The sequence below is a fragment of the Eublepharis macularius genome, chromosome 19, assembly GCF_028583425.1.
Source record: "Eublepharis macularius isolate TG4126 chromosome 19, MPM_Emac_v1.0, whole genome shotgun sequence".
Lineage (NCBI taxonomy): Eukaryota > Metazoa > Chordata > Lepidosauria > Squamata > Eublepharidae > Eublepharis > Eublepharis macularius.
This window is the reverse complement of record NC_072808.1, coordinates 14,064,272-14,089,010: the sequence shown is the minus strand read 5'-3', so window position 1 is coordinate 14,089,010 and position 24,739 is coordinate 14,064,272. Positions and strand designations below refer to the sequence as shown.

At 42.9% G+C, this 24,739-nt stretch overlaps 1 protein-coding gene across 1 annotated transcript; it reads left to right on the top strand.

Moving 5' to 3' along the window:
• The first annotated feature begins 15,956 nt into the window (after positions 1-15,956).
• On the top strand, positions 15,957-24,739 carry LOC129346249 (lysozyme C, milk isozyme-like). The gene is made up of 4 exons (XM_055003588.1): positions 15,957-16,115; positions 20,401-20,562; positions 23,234-23,312; positions 24,445-24,739. Exons 1-4 carry the CDS (start codon positions 15,977-15,979, stop codon positions 24,503-24,505), a joined length of 441 nt encoding a protein of 146 aa, XP_054859563.1. The 5' UTR covers positions 15,957-15,976; the 3' UTR covers positions 24,506-24,739.

Sequence of the window (24,739 nt, the reverse complement as noted above, 5' to 3'; positions counted from 1 at the left end):
TTCTATCTCTTTCCCCCACACCCAAAGGGAGCTCACCCAGTGGCAGCTGAATTTCCCTCTTTGCTCCCAAGATGGAGCACACCTCATGGAACGGAGGTTTCTCTCTTTGCCCCCTGACAGGAAGCTTACCTGGTGGCAGTTTGGTTTCTTTGTCCTCACAAAAGGAAGCTCACCTAGTGGCAGGTATGTTTCTATCTCTTTCCCCCACACCCAAAGGGAGCTCACCCAGTGGCAGCTGAATTTCCCTCTTTGCTCCCAAGATGGAGCACACCTCATGGAACGGAGGTTTCTCTCTTTGCCCCCTGACAGGAAGCTTACCTGGTGGCATTTTGGTTTCTTTGTCCTCACAAAAGGATGCTCACCTAGTGGCAGGTATGTTTCTATCTCTTTCCCCCACACCCAAAGGAAGCTTGCCCTGTGGCAGCAGAATTTCCCTCTTTGCTCCCAAGATGGAGCTCCCCTCGTTGAAGGGAGGTTTCTCTCTTTGCCCCCTGACAGGAAGCTTACCTGGCGGCATTTTGGTTTCTTTGTCCTCACAAAAGGGAGCTCACCTAGTGGCAGGTATGTTTCTATCTCTTTCCCCCACACCCAAAGGAAGCTTGCCCTGTGGCAGCAGAATTTCCCTCTTTGCTCCCAAGATGGAGCTCCCCTCGTGGAAGGGAGGTTTCTCTCTTTGCCCCCTGACAGGAAGCTTACCTGGTGGCATTTCGGTTTCTTTGTCCTCACAAAAGGAAGCTCACCTAGTGGCAGGTAAGTTTCTATCTCTTTCCCCCACACCCAAAGGGAGATTGCCCTATGGCAGCTGAGATTCCCTCTTTGCTCCCAAGATGGAGCTCCCCTCGTGGAAGGGAGGTTTCTCTCTTTGCCCCCTGACAGGAAGCTTACCTGCTGGCATTTTGGTTTCTTTGTCCTCATAAAAGGAAGCTCACCTAGTGGCAGGTATGTTTCTATCTCTTTCCCCCACACCCAAAGGAAGCTTGCCCTGTGGGAGCTGAATTTCCCTCTTTGCTCCCAAGATGGAGCTCACCTTGTGGAAGGGAGGTTTCTCTCTTTGCCCCCTGACAGGAAGCTTACCTGGTGGCATTTTGGTTTCTTTGTCCTCACAAAATGAAGCTCACCTAGTGGCAGGTAAGTTTCTATCTCTTTCCACCACACCCAAAGGGAGCTTGCCCTATGGCAGCTGAGATTCCCTCTTTGCTCCCAAGATGGAGCTCCCCTCGTGGAAGGGAGGTTTCTCTCTTTGCCCCCTGACAGGAAGCTTACCTGGTGGCATTTTGGTTTCTTTGCCCTTATGAACGGGAGGTCACCTGGTGGCAGGTAAGTTTCTCTCTTTCTCCCCTCCACCAAAAGGGAGCTCACCCAGTGGCACCTGAATTTCCCTCTTTGCTCCCAAGATGGAGCACACCTCATGGAACGGACGTTTTTCTCTTTGTCCCTTGACAGGAAGCCCATCAGGTGGCAATTTGGTTTCTTTGTCCTCACAAAAGGGAGCTCACCTGGTGGCAGGTATGTTTCTATCTCTTTCCCCCCACATCCAATGGGAGCCTGTCCAGTGGCTGAAGAGTTTCCCTCTTTGCTCCCAAGATGGAGCACACCTCATGGAACGGAGGTTTCTCTCTTTGCCCCCTGACAGGATTTTTACCAATGGCAATTTGGTTTCTTCATCCTCACAAAAGGGAGCTCACCTGGCGGCAGGTATGTTTCTATCTCTATCTCCTCTACACCCAAAGGAAGATCACCCAGTGGCCGCTGACTTTCCCTGTTTGCTCCCAAGATGGAGCACACCTCATGGAACGGAGGTTTTTCTCTTTGTCCCTTGACAGGATTTTTACCAATGGCAATTTGGTTTCTTCATCCTCATAAAAGGGAGCTCACCTGGCGGCAGGTAAGTTTCTCTCTTTCTCCCCTACACCCAAAGGAAGCTCGCCCAGTAGCACCTGAATTTCCCTCTTTGCTCCCAAGATGGAGCACACCTCATGGAACGGAGGTTTCTCTCTTTGTCCCTTGACAGGATTTTTACTAATGGCAATTTGGTTTATTTGTCCTCAGAAAGGGGAGGTCACCTGGCGGCAGGTAAGTTTCTATCTCTTTCCCCCATACCCAAAGGGAGCTTGCCCAGTGGCAGCTGAATTTCCCTCTTTGCTCCCAAGATGGAGCTCACTTTGTGGAACGGAGGTTTCTCTTTCTTTGCCCCCTGACAGGATGTTTACCAATGGCAATTTGGTTTCTTTGTCCTCAGAAAGGGGAGCTCACCTGGTGGAAGGTAGGTTTCTATCTCTCTCTCCCACACCCAAAGGGAACTGGCCCAGTGCCAGCTCACTTTCTCTACTTTCCCACCAGAAAGAGAGCTCGTCCAGTGGCTGATAGGTTTCTCCACCAAAATGGAGTTAGCCTGGAGGTAGCTCAGTTTCTGTGTGCACCCCAAAGGGAGATCACCTAGGGCCACGTAAGTCCCCCCCCCCAAAGAGAGCTCATTTTCTTCTCTCCCACCAAAAGGGAGGTCATGGCTGCTTGGTTTCTCTCTCCAATGCAAGCTCTTCTGGTGGCAAGTAAGATTCTCTCTCCCACTTGCTTACCAAAAGGGAGCTCGTTTACTAACAGGTAATCTTTCTATACTCAGTAGGTTTTCTTTTTCAGGTTAGAATAGGGAATCACGAACAACTGCTCTGGGCAAATGCTGGTCGCTGGTTGACGGGGCCAGGAAGGAATTTTTTCCCTTGGAGGGCTAATTGGCTCTTGTCCCACCGGGGTTTTTTGCCTTCCTCGGAGCACTTTTGTTCTAGATTTAGGGATTTTGTGATGGCAAAGAAGACATCACAAAATTATTTCCTTGGACTGCAGCGGCCAGAGTCCAAAGGGCTGCTGTGTCCTCCTGAATGGAAAAGAAGGTGGAAATTTAAAATCAAATTTTATTTTAGACTTCCACATTTTTTCCATTCAATAACCAATATTATCATTTAATAATAATAATAAAAGCGAATTCCTTCTGATTCCATGTGTCTTTGTCTTCTGTTTTAAGTAAATCATAATAACTGATGGGAAGTTTTCTAATAAATATTCCTTTCATTCCTACGTCTGTGTTCTTTTATTCAGCAGTAATAATGGTAAAGACATAAAACATAAATAAAAATTATTTGCCTTTCCATATATCTGTGTCTTATTTCAATGCCATTAAAATGTTACAGGGGCACATTTACAATGGATTTCTTTGGGGAGGGGAAATTGCAAGCAAAATAATCAGCAGAATTACATTTTAGATTGACTCATGTTAGAGGGGTTGAAGGGTATAACTCTGCTTATAATTTTTACTTTTTAAATTTACATTATATATAGTCCACCTTTCTCATTGAGACTCAAGGCAGATTTACATTATAAGCCAAGGCTTGGACATTCAGTAACCAATTCAATAGGGTAAAAATAGCAGAGATTTGAAAATAAGCAGAGAATGTGATACAAAGCTAAAAAAAATGCTGAAAGAGAACAAACAACTGATAAGACATGCAAAACAACACTGAACTATCCTTTAGCAGTATTCTTACAGCAACAGACAATATACAGCAGTATAAACTACAGTCCCAATCCCTTTTAACAATGCCTCTCTCTTGAACCAATTCCTTACAGCACAGCTCTGTAAGAAAGCCCTCTTGAATAATTTGTTTTTGCGCAGTTTGTGGAAAGCCAGGATCGTGGGAGCTTTTGTGTCCTCTTCAGGCAGGCCGTTCCATAAGATGAGGATGACTGCAAAGAATACACAGGCATTGGTAGCTGTTGATTTTGGCCAATTTTTTGGGTTGCTCAAATCACACTAAAATGAAATTCCGGATTTTTAAAAGGCCCTAATGTTGCTGGGTATTTCTTCGAGTTTCCTAGGATAAAAACCCCTGGTGGAGGGGAACCAGCCTTTTAAATTTAAAATTAAAACTTTTGGCATCTATTGGATTGTTTCTCAGCTCCAACAAAACCAGTTTCCCATCTTGATAAATGCGTTTGGGGATGCAGGCACAAACTGAAGGGCACTGGGCAAAGAGCTTGTCCCAGGAGGCGGGTTCCCCTGCCTTTCTTCCCATCAGCTAAGAGGGGGTGGGGGTGAAGGATAGGAGCAGTGGATCCCCCACGTCCATCAGGGAACTGGCAGGCCTAGGTGGAGCCAAGTCCACTTGCAGATATGAGGAAAGAGAATGGAGAATTTAAACACACCTCAGCAGCAGCAACAACAACATTCAATTTGTATATCCCCTTCAGGACAACTTAATGCCCACTCAGAGCAGTTTACAAAGTATGTTATTATCATCCCCACAACAAAACACCCTGTGAGGTGGGTGGGGCTGAGAGAGCTCTGAGAGAGCTGTGACTGACCCAAGGTCACCCAGCTGGCTTCAAGCGGAAGAGTGGGGATTGGGGAATAAAACCCAGTTCTCCAGATTAGATGCCACGCTCTTAACCACTACACCAAACTGGCTCTCTACACAAATACTACTGCTTCTCCTTCTGTAAGAATACATAAAGAGAAGAAGACAGTGTGAGGAGCAAGGAGGATAAAACACACACACTGCTTCTCTAGCCCTCCCCACCCCGAGACAGCTGTTCCAGTTGCCATCTCTGCTGCTCCCTGGAACCCACTGTCTTGCAACTGGCCAGCAGTTTCAGTTTACAGAGTCCTACATCCTTCTCCAGCGGGTGGTGAGCAGGATGTAAATGAAAAGCCTCTTTACTTGTAGGTAGGCAGAGACTCAACCCTGCTAACTTTTCTAAAGAACATTTCTGGGTGTTTGGAGAAGTGTTTGTGATTGTCATGATGCCCACGGGTGCAAAGCTGCACAATCCTGACCCAAGGTAATTTCTTGTAAATTATGTTCCGTTTGTCACTGTCCTTTGGCAGCTGTCTCCAGACGGCAATGTTTGGAAGTAGAGCTGTATAGCTGCAAGTGTAAAGGTAGGGATTTTTAAAAACTGGTGGCAAGATGATGGAAGAAGAGAAGGAGCAATCTATTTAAAGGGGATGGGTTGTATCAGAAGCAGACACCCAAATGGCTTTGTCTTGGGAATGGGTGATAGTGGAAAGCAATTAAAAGAAATAGGAGTGCCACAATATCTGATTGTTTTGATGTGGGACCTGTACTTTGGACAAGAGGCTAGTGTCAAGATAGAATATGGGGACACAGAATGGTGTCCAGTTGGCAGAGGTGTCAGAGGAGGATGAATATTATCTCCCTATCTGATGCAGAACATATCATAAAGGAAAGCTGGATTATATTTAGATGAAGGTGGAGTGAAAATTGGTGGAAAGCACATTAACAATCTGAGATATATAGATGACACCACGTTACTGGCAGAAAATAGAGAAGACTTGAAACGACAACTGATAAAGATTAAAGAACGAAGTGCCAAAGCACAATTACAGCTGAACATCAAGAAGAAAAAAGTAATGACCGCTAAAGAATAACACAATTTTAGTGCTGACAATGAAGAAATTGAAATGGTTAAAACAATAATAATAACAACATTCAATTTATGTACTGCCCTTCAGGATGACTTAACACCCACTCAGAGTAGTTTACAAAGAGTGTTATTATTATTATCCTCCCTGTGAGGTGGGTGGGACTGAGAGAGCTCTGAGAGAGCTGTGACTGACCCAAGGTCACCCAGCTGGCTTCAAGTGGAAGAGTGGGGAATCAAACCCGGTTCTCCATATTAGAGTCCCATGCTCTTAAACCACTACACCAAACTGGATCTATTCCTTGGCTCAATCATTTCTATTCCTTGGCTCAATTGTCAACCAAAAGGGAGACTGCAACCAGTTTGAGACTTGGAAGAGCAGCCATGTGGGAACTAGAATTTATACTTGAGGATAAGGATAATAATAATAACCACCACCATCACCACCACAACTGTGTTTATATACCGCTTTTCTAGACAGATTAGTGCCTCACCTAGAGCAGTGAACAAGTTAGTGTTATTACTATCCCCACAATACAGCTGAGGAGCTGGGGCTGAGAGGAGTGGCTTACCAAAGCCCACCTGCACAGCTCATGCCAGGGGTGGGACTCAAACCAGTAGAGTGCCGATTTGCTGCGGAACCACATAACCACAGTGCTACAGCAGCTTTCTTTCGGGATCAAGATAATCTAAAATATTCCCTATTACTATGTATGGATGTGAAAGTTGGAGAGTGAAGAAAGCTGACCGGAATAAAATTGATCTATCTGAAATGTGGTGCTGGAGGAGAGTTTTGTGGATACCATGGACAGCCAAAAAGACAAATGAATGGGTTCTAGATCACATCAAGCCCGAATTCTCCCTAGAAGCAAAAATGACAAAACTGAGACTATTGTACTTTAGTCATATCATGAAAAGACAAGACTCTCTGGAAAAGTCTAATGCTAGGAAAAAGGGAAAGCCATAGGAAAAGAGGAAGACCTAAAAAGAAGGGCCGGCGCTCACACATGCCTGAGACAAAATTACATTAACATTGGGTGTAGTGAGAAAGGCGAGCCTCCAATGAACAATCAGCATTCTGGAGGGCCCATGACTTCCACAGTACAATACTATTGAAGAGTTACTCAAGTCTAAGCTCATTGAATAACTGCAAAGAGGAAATGCATTGTCAGAATTTATTTCAAAAACAGTCAGCTTTTGTACCCTACTTCTAAGCTCTGGTGACTGGTGGAAATGGACCAGACGGACTTGCCCAAGAAAACTCATTTTTACGTCCTTATCCCACTTAGAGATCTGTGAACAAACGCCGCAGTTCATCCACAAATTTAGAACAATGGCGTCCCAAAGACTGAACAGTATAGGATTCTTCTCTCACCACAGATATTAATTTTCCACATACCCTCCCCTGCTATATTCAGGTTAATTACATTTCAGATTGTATATCAAAGTTCTAGCTTACTTGTTTGTAACATCCCTCCCACCTTCTGACTGGGATAAAAAGATCTCTATCTCCATTCCTGCCCTGCCCTGGATAGCCCAGGTGAGTCTGATCTTGTCAGATTTCAGAAGCTGACTAGTAACTAAAAGAAACTGTCACGTATGATTAGTAAAACTAAAGAGGCCCAAGCCTCCCGCGAGTCCCAGTACACAAACACGTGAACCACAATATACAAAAGCTTCTCATCTAATGGCTCAGTGTCATCAAGGACAAATATACAATTTTATCGATCGTTCACACAAGCGGCACGTCACATCCATGCAATACCATGTACCCTGTATGTCAAAACAATGTTTCCTATATCGATAAACAAACCATATGGAAATTGCACAAATCTCACGGGTACCATTCATAAAGATTACATTGATATCATTCACCACAACATTGTGCTTTTCTGTTCTCAGTCTGATCAAAGAACTGCAAGCAAACATCAAAGGAACCCAAACAGGCTGTTATAGGAGGAACCTAGCTGGCTGCCATCTAGCACCTGTTATAGGTTTCCACCGCACTATGAGTCTGAGGGACACCTTGGTTCATGTTGACCTTATTTACCTAAAGATAGTTCTCAGCAGGGCTTTTTTTCTGGGAAAAAAGGTGGTGGAACTCTCAAGCGGGAAATGAGGCGAACTGATCTCTGTCTGGAGATCGGGGAAGCGTGGCCACCAGACATGTGAATATTTCAAGAGATGCCAGAACTTGGTTCCACTGAGTTCTGGCTGAAAAAAGGCCCTGGTTCTCAGCAATCTATAGGACATCACAAGTATGGAAGATGCGATGTCTGTGACTTAGCAGCCACGGGCAGGACATTCAGGGTCTCAAATACAGGAAGAGACATACATTTGAGGGGTTTCTCCACATGCAGCACAGCCAATGTAATTTACATCACTGAGCGTAGCTGTCCTCTGGTCTACGTTGGCAGCACGTGATGGCCAGTAAGGATCCGTATACAAGAACATATTTCTCTCATTAGGAATAGGTTAATGGAATCACCTGTGGAACAACATTTTACAAACAACCACAGCGATGCCTGACAATTTAGATAATCAGTGACACAGGTCTTGCAACAGGTCACATGGAGAGATTCACAGAGGGAGTTATTAAGAAGGGAGACATTCATGATTCATGAGCTACAATCGGTGGGTCTAAATCTGAGCATAGATCACTCCTGTTATTTGCAATATAGAAATGTTTGAGTCTTGATGTCAGTAGAGGGTTAAGAGTCCCAAATGGGAGAGGTTCTTGTTAAAAGATAGTCAGTTACACGAATCAGCGTGTTTCCTTGAAGTAGAGGTAACACCATAGGAAATTGCGGATCGGACACCGCTTGACTTTAACACTGAGTTTTCGAAGAAAATATGGATTTAAGAATGGGAATTTTAATGTACAAATATTTATTAATTTTAATGTACAAATAAAATAATTATATTTATCATTGTGTTTGTATTTATACACACACACATACATACACACACACATATACACACATACATATACACATACACACACATAGATACACATATATGTACATGTACACGTACACGTACACGTACACGTACACGTACACGTACACGTACACGTACACATATATGTATATGTATATGTATATGTATATGTATATGTATATGTATATGTATATGTATATGTATATGTATATGTATATGTATATGTATATGCACAGGATATGAAATGTGCAACTTCCTTTAAAAAGCCTGATACGAAATCAATGGAAAATACCTGGAACGTGCATTGCTCATCTGAAGACACCAGATACTTGCAGAAACAACATAAAATTATTCATGAAGTAATTGGATTAATTGCCTTCTAATTCTACACTGTATGAACACTGCTTACCTTCTGTGCACGTGAGCAATTTATGTTGGATTCCGGGAAGATGAAGAACTGTGCATGGACTTTATGTACCTCTTTATGGTTCCTCCTATAACAGCCTGTTCGGGTATCTTTGATGTTTGCACTTATTTGATCAGACTGAAAGTAGATAAGATAATGTTGTGGTGATTGATATCTACGTAACCTTTATGAATGGTATCTGAGATGTGTGCAATTTCCTTATGGTTTGTTTATTGATATAGGAAACATTGTATTGCAGGGACCTGAATAGGATGTTTCTAATTTTAAAGAGTAGAGGAGCCCCATGGCGCAGAGTGGTAAGCTGCAGTACTGCATCCCAAGCTCTGCTCATGACTGGACTTCGATCCTGGAGGAAGCCGGGTTCAGGTAGCCAGCTCAAGGTTGACTCAGCCTTCCATCCTTCTGAGGGCCAAGCTACACATGACGAATGACACTTGAACGGCAAGTGTATTTCTCCCTGTTCACTTGCCCTCCACTCAATCCACTTGCCGTTCAAGTGTCATTCGTCATGTGTAGCTTGGCCCTGAGGTCAGTAAAATGAGTACCCAGTTTCTTGGGGGTAAAATGTAATGGGGGGAAGGCAATGACAAGCCACCCCATAACAGAAGTCTGCCAAGAAAATGTTGTGGTGCAACGTCCCCCCCCCCAAGGGTCATTAATGACTCGGTGCTTGCACAGGGGTCTACCTTTACCTTTAATTTTAAAGGGTATTTTGTATTATTCCCTTAACTTCTATTTGCACCATTGTGAAAAATGGAATCTGATTTCCATAAGAAAATATTAGCTTTCCTACAAAATCCATGCAAACCTATAGACACTGTTGAACATGTCGGGGACTTTGCAACAGAGGATGAAGTTAGCATGCTTCTTTTTTAGTGCATGCAGATCTGTCTGCCAGAAGCAACGCTACTAGGTTTATATATCATTATCTGAGGGTTGGTAGAGAACCTGGCCTTCCTCTAGACCTTTGTTTCAATGTGTCTGATGACGGAGATGCCCTGGAGACACACCATCAGTATGTAAACACATTGAAATAACAGTGACAAGAAGCCAAGGAGCAGCGATGACTGTTACAAAGCAAAATACAGGTACAAATAAACATTGCTATGATATTAGAGCTGGCTACTTTGAATTAAACAAGGATGTTGCTGAGTAATTTAAACACATAGGATAATGTAAAATTGAAGTGCAATACTGAAGAGTGAACCATGTGCGCCATCAAGATGCAACCCACACCTGGTGACACCATGAAGTCCCACCTCTTTGGAATTTTCAAGGCAAGAGATGAACAGACCTGGTTTGCCATTGCCTTCTTTTGCATAAACTGAGAGCCAAGCTACAAGTGATGAATGACACTTGCCTGGCAAGTGAACAGACTCATGTGTATTCCTCCCTGTTCACTTGCCATTCACTTGCGCTCCTCTTGATCAACTGGAGCACAAGTGAATGGCAAGTGAACAGGGAGGAATACACGTGAGTGTGTTCACATGCCAGGCAAGTGTCATTCGTCACTTGTAGCTTGGCTCTCTGTGTTGTAGGCCTGGTGGAAAGATAGTCAATCCTGCTGGGTTGAGTCTCTACAGACAGAGAATTCTACCAGGTCAGTTTCAGGGCCGAAAAGGTGAACCTCCCTGCGGCCGGCGATCACCAGCAGATGTTGATCTGCTGAGGGCTCTCTGAGGAACATATGGTGAGAGGTGGTCCCACAGGAATAGCATATGGTAGAGTCTTCCTGGGATCATACCACTTCAGATTGCAGGTGGGGGACTGCGGAAGCTCCCAAATAACACCCCCTTTCATGTAACTCCCACCCCAGCATTTTTGAAAGAAGGGTTTTACCCTCGCTTTTGTTTTATTTTACTAATCTTCTAGGGACATTTGCTTGTGGCTCACCTTCTTGTTCTCTCTCCTCCCATGGTTTGCAGTAATGCTGAAAAAAAAGAAATGTGTGGCAGTGTTGTGTAGTGGTTAGAGTGTTGGACAAGGATCTGGGAGACCCAGGTCTGAATCTCTGCTCTGCCATGGAAGCTTGCTGGGTATCCTTGGGCAAGTCAAACAGTCTCAGCTTAAGCTATCTCATAGGGTTGTTGTGAGGATAAAATGGGGGAGAAGAGGATGGTGTCAGCTGCTTTGGGTCCCATTTTTGAGAAAAGCTGGGTATGAATAAATAAATAAATAGGATATCAGGAGGACATATGCACCAACTCTCCCTGTTTTCCACAATAACCCTTTTGCCCTTTTATATGGATATAAAATTCCATCAGCAGGGGTTCCAGAAGTAACTTTGTTTTTCTGTGTTTCTTGTATTGTGAATATTGTACTAACTGATGCCACTAAAGGTACACTGAACGAACTATTTCTTGTCCCAGGGAACTCACTTTCATTCAAACCCTTGCAGAGACACATTAGCATGCAATTTAGTCCACTCCCTGCCACTTCCTATGTTAGTGAATCTCGTTTTGAATGGGTGATAACAGATGGTGAGACGGTTAGGATATTCTAGTATAGGGGTGTGCATCAAAAAAAGATTTGGGTTTCCCCCTTTGGGTCTACCTGAAGCGGGGGAAAATTCGGTAAAACCCGAATCCTGAAGCAGCAAGCCGCTTCGGGTGCAGGTATTTAAACTGCTTTGGGATAATTAGGTAAGATTCGGCCATTGTTTCCAATGGGAAATGCCATTCCCAGCTATCTAGGTGCCTGGGGGGGGGGGGCGATATTTTATTACCTAATAATTCCAAATTGGCAGGGAACCCTCTCCTAACCCTCCTCTCATGACCACCCAAGTTTCAGGAAGATTGGACTTAGGGGCGGGGCACGTTATAATCAAAATGCAATGTTTCCAAATAGTGTAATTAAGAGACTTGGTACATATCAAAACAGAAGTACAGAAGGTCAATGTGACAAAAGACATTTTTTAAAAAGATTGGTTGGTATGTTTCCAGCAACCACAAGTAGAAAAGTAACGAATTTACTAAAATAATAATAATTTGCAGAGTTCTGATCACTGAACAAAGCATCGTATTTAGCCTGTCAGGTTGTAGAAGGAAAAGGACTGCCAGCAACAGTTTGGTTTGCTATTTTGTAAGCCAGTAACTCACTGAACCGCTCTAGCAAATGCGACAGTTCTTGCATCACCCCTCTCCAAAAGAGTTTGCAGCTCAAGGACACTTCCTGGTACACTGGAAAAGGGAAAAATCGATGTTGTCTTCATGTCTTGCCAATCAGCCACTGCTGAGGACACATTTTAATTAAAATAAACATTTAGCTTCTCCATTTAGTTTCAAACTTGACATGATCTTGTCTTTCCTGATCAAGCTTCCAGACATGGTTTTTCTACTGTAGACAGGAAGGGATTTGTGAATGCAGAAGAAAGCAAGAAGGAACCCATCAACCACATTCTCAATTATTATGGGATCCTACTATGGTTATCTATCGGCTGTAACATTAGGGTTGCCAGTTTCCCGCTGGGGGTCCAGCATCCAGTACCTGAAATGCTTGTAGTAAAACTAATTTTACTGTTAAGTTGAGCTTAGGAGTTCCATCGAAGGCACTATGCCACCTGGCACGGAAACCCAAGTTGTGTTGAGAATTATATGATACATCTAAAGTGCAAATTGGGTGTAGCTTTATCCAGGCAAGATAGAAGTGCAGTTGGGGAGTGAATTCTCAGATCCTGGATGTGAGAGTAGACCTGTACTGGATGGGGACCCACTCCCCCTCAATGGCAAAGTTACATAGTTTGGAGCAGGGCTTTTTTTCAGCAGGAACACGGTGGAACGGACTTCCAGAACCTCTTGAAAATGGTCACATGGCTGGTGGCCCCGCCCCCTGATCTGACAGAAGTGAGTTTAGATTGCCCTCTGTCTGGAGATCAGGGGGCGGGGCCACCGGCCATGTGACCATTTTCTCCGAGGGCAACCCACTGAGTTCCACCACCTCTTTTCCCAGAAAAAAAGCCCTGGTTTGGAGAATGATATTAGATCCATTGGGTGGGCACACATTTGGCATTTATATCAAGTTACAATGGCAGTTCGTAGCTTCTATGTGCAACCTGCTGCCTTAAGCATGATCCTACTGGGTAGTTCTATGTTGTCAAATTTCAGTCCTAGAACTGCTTATGCTGTTTCAGCATTTCTTCAACTCTGTATTGGATTTTTGCTAATATTATATCTTTGTATACTTGCATTTATTTACGTTATAGCATTGTTTATGGAAATATCCTTGATATTGACGGTACTAGTCGCACACTATGGGCCAAGCTACAAGTGACGAATGACACTTGAACAGCAAGTGGATTGAGTGGAGGGCAAGTGAACAGGGAGAAATACACTTGCAGTTCAAGTGTCATTCGTCACTTGTAGCTTGGCCCTATGTAATATACCTTGAGTTTCAGTGAGGAATAAATGATATTAATAATAATAATGAATAATTATTAATAACAACTAATAATACTTAACATTAATAATTAATAATAATATATACTTATAATGATAATATATTGACACGGATGTACTATCATATTAGTAATGGGTATATGTTATTGGAAAAATTCAACAAAAAGGGCAGGGCTTTTTTTCAGCTGGAATGCGGTGGAATGGAGTTCCGGAACCTCTTGAAAATGGTCACATGCCTGGTGGCCCCGCCCCCTGATCTCCAGACAGAAGGGAGTTTAGCTTGCCCTCCGTGTTGCCGAGTGGTGTGGAGGGCAATCTAAACTCCCCTCTGTCTGGAGATCAAGGGGTGGGGCCACCAGCCATGTGACCATTTTCGCCGATGGTGATTTAAACTTTTTAAAACTCCCCCCTTGTTCCAGCTGACCCAAAGTGATGTCATTGGCCCTGGGAGCATGTGGTACCAGGGGCACCACCTCCCACCAAGAGTTGCCCCCTGTGCTGGCAACCCACTGAGTTCCACCACCTCTTTTCCCAGAAAAAAAGCCCTGAAAAAGAGTATGTGAAAATAAGCCTCTACACTCACACAAAGGACAAGCCACACAAAACCAGGAATATTCCAGTAAACTCAACAATCTGAGATCAACCCAGTTTAGGCATTCTGCTGAACAGAAATTGCAGTTTAATTTCAGCATTGGCTGAAGAATTTAATTAAAAAAAAATAACGATGGGTTTCTCAAATCAGAACTTGAAAGGCTTCCCAAAGGCCTCAGTGTGTTGAGTAGCAGAAAGTGGAAAAAATGTCAATCAGGATAATCCAGATCCTACTCCTGTTATCTTCTTTAGGCTAGGAGAATGATAAGGATTGGTGCTGAGTCATTTTCCCCCCCTTAGTGCCCCTTTCCCTGTCATTTCCCAGGATATCGAAACCGGAAACCGAAGCACCCAAATGACCATCAGGTTTCATTCACTCCAGACTCGCAAATAATTTTGCTCATATAACGGTGGAGCATTTTCTGATACTTTCAATGGGTGTTGTTCAGGTGTGAATTTTGACTTGTAAATTTCCAACTCTACATCCCTACAAGTTACAGATCACAATCTCATTCATGATCTCAAGATAATCGAGTGTACAGTGAAGGACCAGCTCCAGGCATCTGTAGATTATGCCAATTATCTTCATACTTATCAGTCTTGTTTCGGGGCTAGTTTTGACACGGGAATTACCTTGTTTGTCCTGTTTGATGACTTATGCTAGGAGAATGATAAGAATTGTGATTCTGCAAACTTCCCTGATTCTCTCAGTAGCCTTCAATAAACATTGTCTGTGGTATCTTGCTGAAATGTGGACATTAAAGGGGATTCTGAACATAGCTCTTCAGAGATATCAGAATGTAGAGTGATGTTGCTTTCTATTTGACCTATGAAGTCTCTCAATTTCAGATTTGTCTTCCATGATTTTTATCATCTATGTGGAACAGCAGCTAGGTGCAGTTCTCCAGAAATTTGGAGTGAGGTGCCATCACTACAAAGATCACAAAATATCTGGTCCAATTGCTGCCAGAGATTCACTGAATGAACTTGAATGAATTGAGTTCTGCTCCCTGCTCCCAGTTGTCTTTTATAAGCTTCGTTGGCAGTCCTCTTGCCCGCTAATAATAATAATAACAACGTTCGATTTATATACCGCCCTTCAGGATTATTTAACACCTGCTCAGAGCAGTTTACAAAGTATGTTATTATTATCCCCACAACAAAACACCCTGTGAGGTGGGTGGACACCCTGTGAGGTGGGTGGTCCTAGAGCCATTGAATGATTTCTTTGGGCCTGGAGCAAGATTGCCAGGGCACAGCTGGCAACCTCCAGGAGGAAGAGGGTGGTGGTGCCCAGTGCACCAGCGCTATGCCAGTGTACTCTATTACTTCCAGTAAAAACCAAAATTGATGTCTTTAGACACTCTGGGATTTACAAAATCTCTATGGTTTTTATCACAGAGTATTTGTAAAATGCTAGACAGTCCCCATGTCACTTCCAGTTTTTACCGGATATGCCATAAGTGCTCCTGTGTGATGCTGGCATTCACTTGTCCCCCCCCCCTTCTTTACTCCTACTGGTGCCTGGGTGTCAGAGAGCAGTGAGTCTGGATGCTGGGAGGCCTCCTGTGAATGGGAGGCCTTGCATTCCTAACTTGGAGCAAACTTGTGAATGCAGATCCTGTTCATATAATTCCATGTCATACATGCTATGAAATATTCATGGGTGATATGAAGAAACAGCAAATAGCTGAGTGGTAGGTCACACAGTGAATTCCTACTGGGTAGCCATGAGGTCCAACAGGTCTTGGAATCGAAGAGATATTTGGATCATATCCCTGAAACCTCTGCAACATGCAGGAAATTCACGCAGTAACTAGGTGGCAGCAGGGGTTCCCTAAAAATGGTCACCTTCAATAATTAAAGCATGGTATGGTTTGGGCAATTGCATCTAAAATTCTAATCTCACATTTAAACTCTTTCCCACACACGTTTTCTTACTTCCAGTAAAGGGGCAATTTTTTCTGGCCACATTCTCATTTTGGTTACTTCCTTTCCCATCAAGAAGATAAGCAGAACATACCTGTCGAGTTAGTATCTGAACTGCCCCCTGGAAATTCACTGTTGTTGTTTCCTGGACACTTGCAGCATGCCATCTGTCTTTTCCATCTCAGAGGAGAGGTCTGGGCTATAAAAGCCAGCGGGCACCTCAGCAAAGCTTCACATCCTACTCCGCAAAGCATCAGCCATGAAGATCCCGGTTCTTGCCGTCCTCCTCTTTTTGCTTGTCTCTGTAAATGAAGCCAAAAAATATGGGAGATGTGAACTAGCTAAGATTCTGAAAAAAGCAGGCATGGATGGCTATTACGGCTACAGCTTGGGGAACTGTGAGTTCGCTTTTCCTTTCTCCTCCTTTGCAACTTCTTGGGCTCTCCTACCACTCTGCTGTTTTATTTTTATTGGGATTTATATGTAAGAGATATTTATTTACCATATGCATTTGTTATTTTATAACTATAGGTGTACGTGATCCATTATCAATTTTTGTACATAAGATATTTCTCTGGCGGGGAGCGTTTCCTCTGTTAGTTTTTGCGCTTGTTGCTGGAGGAGCCTATTTGTTGTTGTTGTACCTTTTTATTTTTACAGCAAGTGCGGATGGACTTTCTAGGTACTTCCTAAAGGTGCTATTATCTTACGCCAACCATTGCGGCAAAGGATTCCCTGAAGCACCACTTTTGTACTGGGTCTGATCTTACAGCCAAACTACTGCCAACTGTTATGAGAAAAAACGAAAAGCGTCCAGTAGCACCTTTAAGACTAACCAACTTTACTGTGGCATAAGCTTTTGAGAATCACAGTTCTCTTCGCCAGATGCATGTTATGAGAAAAGGAGTCATCGTTTTGCTATACGCAGGCCTGCCTTACTGGTGGTGAAAAGCTTGTTTGCCCCTTTAAGCTGCTGCATCACTAAGAGAGTCCTGAGTTCCTTCAAGAAAGTAAATGCATTTTAGACCAAGCCATTGGCAAATGGCAGGGCACGGCCATTGAAATGGAACTGGGAAGGTCATGTAATTGAACCCTTGATTAATCTCGAACTTTTTACGGGGTGGTTTGCCATTGCCTTCCCCAGTTATCTACACTTTAGCCCCAGGAAACTGGGTACTCATTTTACAGACCTCGGAAGGATGGAGGGTTGTGTCAACCTTGAGCTGGCTATCTGAACCTGGCTTCCGCCGGGATCGAACTCTGGTCATGAGCACAGCTTGGGCCGCAGTACTGCAGCTTACCACTCTGTGCCATGGGGAGGAAGTAGGGATTGATTTTGGGGGAAGCAGTTTTCTCCCTCACACATTATATGAACTAGGAATTTTCAGTGGTAGATTTAGCATGATAAAAAGGGAAATAGATGCCTTCACAAAGCATATAATTAAAGTATGGGATGTGCGCCAACAAGATGATAGTATGGAGATGAGCGGTATGGACACAATTCTCAAAAAAGGGTAGCTTTTAGTGGGCTTACAACAGGGTAATTCTATTGTGAACTGCACTTTGGTTTAAGTGACGTTAAAGGAGGATTAAGACTTTTTTCAGAAGGCCAGATGAAACAGAGCAAGAGGATTGGCGAGGAGGAGAAAGTAGCTCTGCATAGAAATCAGATCAGATGGCCGCCTGACAGCGATGCTGATTCTGTGAACCTGGGCAGATCATGAGAAGGGAGGGCAGGAAGGGTTACATCAGAGCTTAGTTCATGGGACTCCTTCTTACATGCTCAGGGTAATGCCAATCGCCACCTTGGGGTCAGGTAGCAATTTCCCCCAGGCCAGTATGGCTAGGGTTCCTGTAGGCGTTTCCCCATCTTTGGACATGGAGGAAGGGTCAATGGGTGTGTAAGGGGGAAGGGAAGGTAGTTGTGAATTTCCTGCATTGTGCAGGGGGTTGGACTAGATGACCCAGCAGGTCCCTTCCAACCCTATGATTCTAAGGGCCAAGCTACAAGTGACGAATGACACTTGAACAGCAAGTGTATTTCTCCCTGTTCACTTGCCCTCCACTCAATCCACTTGCCATTCAAGTGTCATTTGCCACTTGTAGCTTGGCCCTAAGACTGAAGAACAAGAAGAACAGGTGTGGAGAGTGAAGTTCAGAAGGAATGCATAGCGTTCCAGAAGAGGGCAAAAGGTTAATATTGAGTAAATTTGTGAAACAATCAGGTTTATCTCTGGAGACATAGAACAAATTGTTTCTTTGTTCTAGGAATGTTTACCTCCTCCCAAATGTAAATTCTCTAACTTCCGGGGTGGGGGTGGGGGGGCGGGAGGAAGATAGCAAGTTCACAATGGAATAGTTTGTTTATTTTGTAGAAAGAATTTAGAGCGCAGGCTATTAACCGGAAGCCCACTGGGTTAAATTCAGCATCTCGAATTCAATTGATTTGACCCACCAAGTGTCAATTCAAAGGCAAGAGGGGTGAGAAGAGGATATGGAAACAGAAGTTGCTGCAGTCTACTTTACAGGACTCCTCCTAAGGGCCAAGCTACACATAACGAATGACACTTGAACGGCAAGTGGATTGAGTGGAGGGCAAGTGAACAGGGAGAGATACACTTGCTGTTCAAGTGTCATTCGTCATGTGTAGCTTGGCCCATAGTGGCAAGTGGAGTGCAAGTGAACAGGGAGGAATACACGTGAGTCTGTTCAGGGCCAAGCTACACATGACGAATGACACTTGAACGGCAAGTGGATTGAGTGGAGGGCAAGTGAACAGGGAGAGATACACTTGCTGTTCAAGTGTCATTCGTCATGTGTAGCTTGGCCCATAGTGGCAAGTGGAGTGCAAGTGAACAGGGAGGAATACACGTGAGTCTGTTCAGGGCCAAGCTACACATGACGAATGACACTTGAACGGCAAGTGGATTGAGTGGAGGGCAAGTGAACAGGGAGAGATACACTTGCTGTTCAAGTGTCATTCGGCATGTGTAGCTTTGCCCATAGTGGCAAGTGGAGTGCAAGTGAACGGGGAGGAATACACGTGAGTCTGTTCAGGGCCAAGCTACACATGACGAATGACACTTGAACGGCAAGTGGATTGAGTGGAGGGCAAGTGAACAGGGAGAGATACACTTGCCGTTCAAGTGTCATTCGTCATGTGTAGCTTGGCCCACAGTTAGTCTGGCCTACCTGGAAAGCTAGCTGCTTATGAGGGAATTAAAAGATATGGCACATTCTGTCTTGGAGAACAAATAGTGAATTCAGATTTTCTAGCTAGTAACAAGTAGATAGTTGTAGAAAAAAAATATAACATATGGTGGGAGGTTCATTTGAAGTTTTCATGAGATACTGAAACAACACAGAAGGGAAATATGGATTAGACTAAAAATACAATAAGGAGATATTAGGGGGTTTATTTTGATTTATAGATAAGCTGATAGAAGCCATTTGTACGGCAGAGAAATTTTGCTTTTGAAAATTCCTGCATTATCCCTAGTGGCTATGGAAAAACCATGAATACTGAACGTGGTAACGAATAGCGGACCATTTTACTCAAAATGCAGGGAACCAACTAAAGGAAGCCTATAAGGTAATAGGGTTCTAGTCTGGCTCCTGCAAATAATGGGCACTTTTGGATGGTATAACCCTTGAGAAACAATCTTGTGTGAATTGCAACATCACTTTATGTAAAAAACTGGAAGTGATGTTACAGCCACAATGCAATATTCTAGGAGCTTTTCAAATCTCCATAAAGACCATGGAGATTTGGGTCATTCCTAGAGCAGCACAGTGTGGCTGTGAAGTCACTCCCTGGTTTTCACAGGAAGTGATGTCATAATGTATGTGATGCTGCCCCCCATTTCCTTTCACTGCTCAAATGAAAGCAGCAGGAGAGCCGCAGTAAAAGCAGAATGTTCACCATAACTTGGTAAGTGGCATATGAGGTACTGCCAGTACTACTGGAGGTGGTGGAATGGAAGAAGGTGACAGACCTCACACATGAACTTTATCATCTTCTAGGCCTGTGCAGAAAAAGCTAAGTCTGCAGTGAGCTCTCGAAGGAATGGCGACACTCTTGGGGCTTGGTTTTCTCCCCCTGTGACTAGCCAAGTGTTACCCTAATCTCCCTTTTATTTTCTAGCACACTAACATCTTCATAGAAAGATTTGTATTTTTGGCACTCAGACCAAATGCCAACGTCCCCCTAGTCTAACCACTTAGGGCCAAGCTACAAGTGACAAATGACACTTGAACGGCAAGTGCATTTCTCCCTGTTCACTTGCCCTCCACTCAATTCACTTGCCGTTCAAGTGTCATTCGTCACTTGTAGCTTGGCCCTCAGTCTACTACAAGTAAGGCCATTCTACTTAACTTATTTGTTTTGGTTTTGTATAACTTATTTGTTCTTGATTTTGTATAACCAGTCACCAAGAAAAATTATGTCTGTGTGAAAAAGCAGCCATGAAATATAAGATGAAAATGCCTTTTTAGCTTGAATTTTAATAGAAGGTGGGATCAGGTATATACTTCTGCTGAAGTAATGTTTTTAAGGACTGTTTAAACACCTTTTTGTTTTTCATAATATTGGTAATAATTTAAAATTGCTTATAAAAATGGAACCTGTTTCCCCCGCTACATTTCCTCCATTATAACCTGTTTTTTTCACTCTGTTTGTTCCAGGGATCTGTATGGCTTATTATGAAAGTAGATTCAACTCCAGGGCTGTGGGGCGACCCAACAGCGATGGCAGCAGGGACTACGGGATTTTTCAGATCAACAGCCGTTGGTGGTGCTCCAATGGGAAGGGGAAAACAGCAAACGGCTGCCGCAAGTCCTGCAGCAGTGAGTAACTCGTTTCTATTGGACTAACTGAGCCAAAGCCAAATTTCCTGGGCATGTTGGTAGTGTTTTAGAAAGAAGAGTAATGGTCCTTCGTCTTCTAATTACAATTCTCCTATCCTACACAGTCTCCCTCCCAGTTTGGCATCTCCTCTTTTCATCTTCTTTCCCCAACTCCCTCTCCAGCAACTAACTAACTAACTAACTAACTAACTAACTAACTAACTAACTAACTAACTAACTAACTAACTAACTAACTAACTAACTAACTAACTAACTAAATTTATATTCTGCCCTAGCAGGCTCAGGGCAGATTACATACAGTATAAAACATGAATATATATATATATATATATATATATATATATATATATATATATATATATATATATATATATATATATATATATATATATATATATATATATATATATACACACACACTTTAAAACAGAAATAAAATCACATAAGTATTATAAATATTTAAAACAACGTGGCAGCACTTCTCAAAAAAGGAATCTACCACCCAGTCTTCTCCACAGATGTTTAACAGAGAGGCTGGGCGGAGAATCCCAACCGGACCTCCATCACTCACCACAGTGATTTCTACTGTCTAGAAAGCATAGGTGAGGGCTGTCTCCAAAGAAGGAACTCAGCCATGCACCTTGAGCCATCATTTTAGCATTCTGAGAGCCAAACTACAAGTGACACCTGACACAGGTTGGACACTTGTCAGCTTCGCTCAAGTTTTGATGGGAAATGTAGGCGTCCTGGTCTTGCAGCTTGGCTCTCCGACTGCTCTCCAATGGACTTTTCAACTGTCACTTGTCCAACATTCCGCCAAGCAGCCTACATTTCCCGCCAAAACTTGAGGGAAGCTGACAAGTGTCCAACCTGTGTCAGGCGTCACTTGTAGTTTGGCTCAGAGTCTTTTCTCTTAGTTTTCTGACTTCCCTTCTATTGGTGGCATCCCTACCAATGCTTGGGCCAACCCATCTTGTTCTGAACAGCTGTAGCTTCCTGGATGCAACTGGGAGTTAGGAGTCCGGTTTCCCCCTGAAGATTCTGGGTTTTTTGTTGGACTGTCTGGGGGAAACCGAGTTGAAATACTGGGCACCTACATGCTGGGCCAGATGGCTGGTCCAGCCTCCTGAGCACTGGGGAAGCAGCCAGCCCGCTTCACAGTTATAATCACGTATTCTTCCTGAGTGTTCAATTTTTTTAAAAAAATATTCTTCAGTGCACTCTTGTAGTATGGAAAAATTGAACGCTAGGCACACATTTCTCCCCCTTGGACTTGTTTTTTAAGGCATTGAATCTATACTCTGGAATGCTGAAATCCACGGTGATACCGGGATGTATTTTATTGGTTTTACCTATTGTAATTTATTTATGATTGTAACCTGCCCTGAGCCTGCGTGTGGGGCTAAAAGTCTAATAAATAAATAAAATAAAAATAAATACTTGGCATTCTGAAATTTTCCTTTCCTTCCAGAAGTGGCACTGAAGGAATATTGTAAAACCAAAGTGATGAAAGAGTGCATTTGAAGGGATCTGTAGGCCTCTGAAAATGATCCGAACTCGCTTTTTGGTTTTATTAGTATTCCCTTTCTGCAGAACCAAAATACTCAGCAAATTATAATAATAATAACATAATAACATTCGATTTATATACCACCCTTCAGGACAACTGAATGCCCACTCAGAGCGGTTTACAAAGTGTTATTATTACCCCACAACAATCACCCTGTGAGGTGGGTGGGGTTGAGAAAGCTCTGAGAGAGCTGTGACTAGCCCAAGGTCCCCCAGCTGGCTCCGTGGAGGAGTGGGGAATCAAAACCGGCTCTCCAGATTAGAGTCCCGCGCTCTTAACCACCACACCAAACTGGCTCTCAGTTACTTCAGAGATTCATCGACTGCTTATATTTTATGCTTTTAGATCTTTAACCATGTACAACATAATACACTTTTGTACTATCAAAATCAAACCAAAAGTCGGATTCCTATTACTAGATGTTAATAGATTAATGTGAGTATAGCGGGGTGGGTGGGGGGAACGGAACCAATGCAGTGAATACTGAAAAGAAAGTGCTTGAAAGACAGGACTTCCTCTTTCTCACACCGTATCAATTTTAAATTGTAGGTCAGCTGATTTTTCAGGAGGGCTCCTGTATAAATAAAAAACCTGGAGGGTGGGGCGGGGGGGGGCAGGCGAACTCGCTATTAAATATTGTCTGGGGAGGAAAGCTTTACCCCATCCTTGAAAAGTATCCAGGTAGTTAATCTCTTCAAAAAAAAAAGATGCAGAGGAGTTAGCCGTGTTAGTCTGTAGTAGCAAAATCAAAGAGTCCAGTAGCACCTTTAAGACTAGCCAATTTTATTGTAGCATAAGCTTTCGAGAATCACAGTTCTCTTTGTCAGATGCATCTGACGAAGAGAACTGTGATTCTCGAAAGCTTATGCTACAATAAAATTGGTTAGTCTTAAAGGTGCTACTGGACTCTTTTTGAAAAAAAAGAGAACTACAGTTGTGGGGTTGCCTCTAAGAATACCTCTGTGCATAGTCTTGTCAACTTGTGGCATTGATGTGATGAGTTTTTTTGTACGATGGTGGGAAAGAAACCCCTTATCGACTGTCTCTAATATTCTTCTTTTGTTTTCTGGCAATCGGCAGAGTTTGTAGATGATAACATCAGCGATGACATCACATGTGCTAAGAGGGTTGTCCGCGACCCGAACAGGATGAATGCCTGGTAAGTCCCCCTCTGTTTAGCATCTCTTGGCTTTTATGTTTCAATCACGACTTTCACTTCCATGTTAAAGTGCTCAATAGTTCTGGTGGGGTTTCTTGGAAAATGGAAATCATGCAGAAAGGTGAGAAACTTCGTGGTGCCCCCCCCACATATGTGGTCCCCCCCACACAGAGAGATATCTGTATCTATGAGTAAGGCATAACTGATAATGAGTTTCAGGTAGGCTGATTGGGGGAAAGCAAAAAGAAGAGATAGATCCTCCATGGGGAACCAATCTCTACAATCAAGTATACAGATATTTAAATATATATTTTAAATTAATCAATTAATATTTTAATATTTTAAATTAATATTTCCTTTTTAAAGTGCAAGTGCTTTCAGTGATTAAATAATATGGTTACCTAAATATAATAAATACAATAAATATCTATACAAAATACAACATCATAAGGTCCCAGATTCTCAAAGAGTACATTCAAATGAATGGAAATCAATCATATATTTCAAATAGTGAACTCTTCGAGAATCTGGAACCTTATGGTGTTGTATTTTGTATAGATATTTATTGTATTGATTAGAAAAGCGACCAGTAGCACCTTTAAGACTAACCAACTTTACTGTAGCATAAGCTTTCGAGAATCACAGTTCTCTTCGTCAGATGCATCTGACAAAGAGAACTGTGGTTCTTGAAAGCTTATGCTACAGTAAAGTTGGTTAGTCTTAAAGGTGCTACTGGACTCTTTTCTATTTTGCTACTACAGAATAACATGGCTAACTCCTCTGATTGGATTTATTATATTTAATAATAGTATTATTATTATTTAGGTAATAGTATTATTTATTCACTGAAAACACTTTGCATTTTGAAAAGGAAATATTAATTAAAATATATATATTTAAATATCTGTACACTTGATTGTAGATATTGGTTTCCCATGGAGGATCTATATCTTCTTTTTGGTAACTCTTCTCCGGGGAGCCCCTTTATTTTGGGTGTGATTGGGGGAAAGAGCAAGGAATGCCTGAAATAGAAACTTCCTGAATTTCTCTCTAAAGAGAGGCCCACCTTCTCTGTAGCTATCAAAGAACAGTGGATTAATTGCGTATTTTCTTTCCTCTTTCCAAATTGCAGGGTAGCTTGGAGGAAATACTGCAAGGGGAAAAATCTCTCTCGCTGGACTAAAGGATGTTAACTCGGCATGCCGTGAAATGCCGCACATCTGACAACCTCAGCAGGGATTCACATTTTTTTCCTTATAGCTTTTTAATCTTTGCTCCCTCCATAAAGGAGAAAATAGCCTTCTTTGCACAGGAACAAGGGAAAGTTGTCTGAAATTTGCCTGGGTGAAAAAAATGGACTTCTGGACTTATTTTGGGACTGTGGATTTCTCCCTCTGAAACTCTTCAATAAATTGTGTAGAAGCACA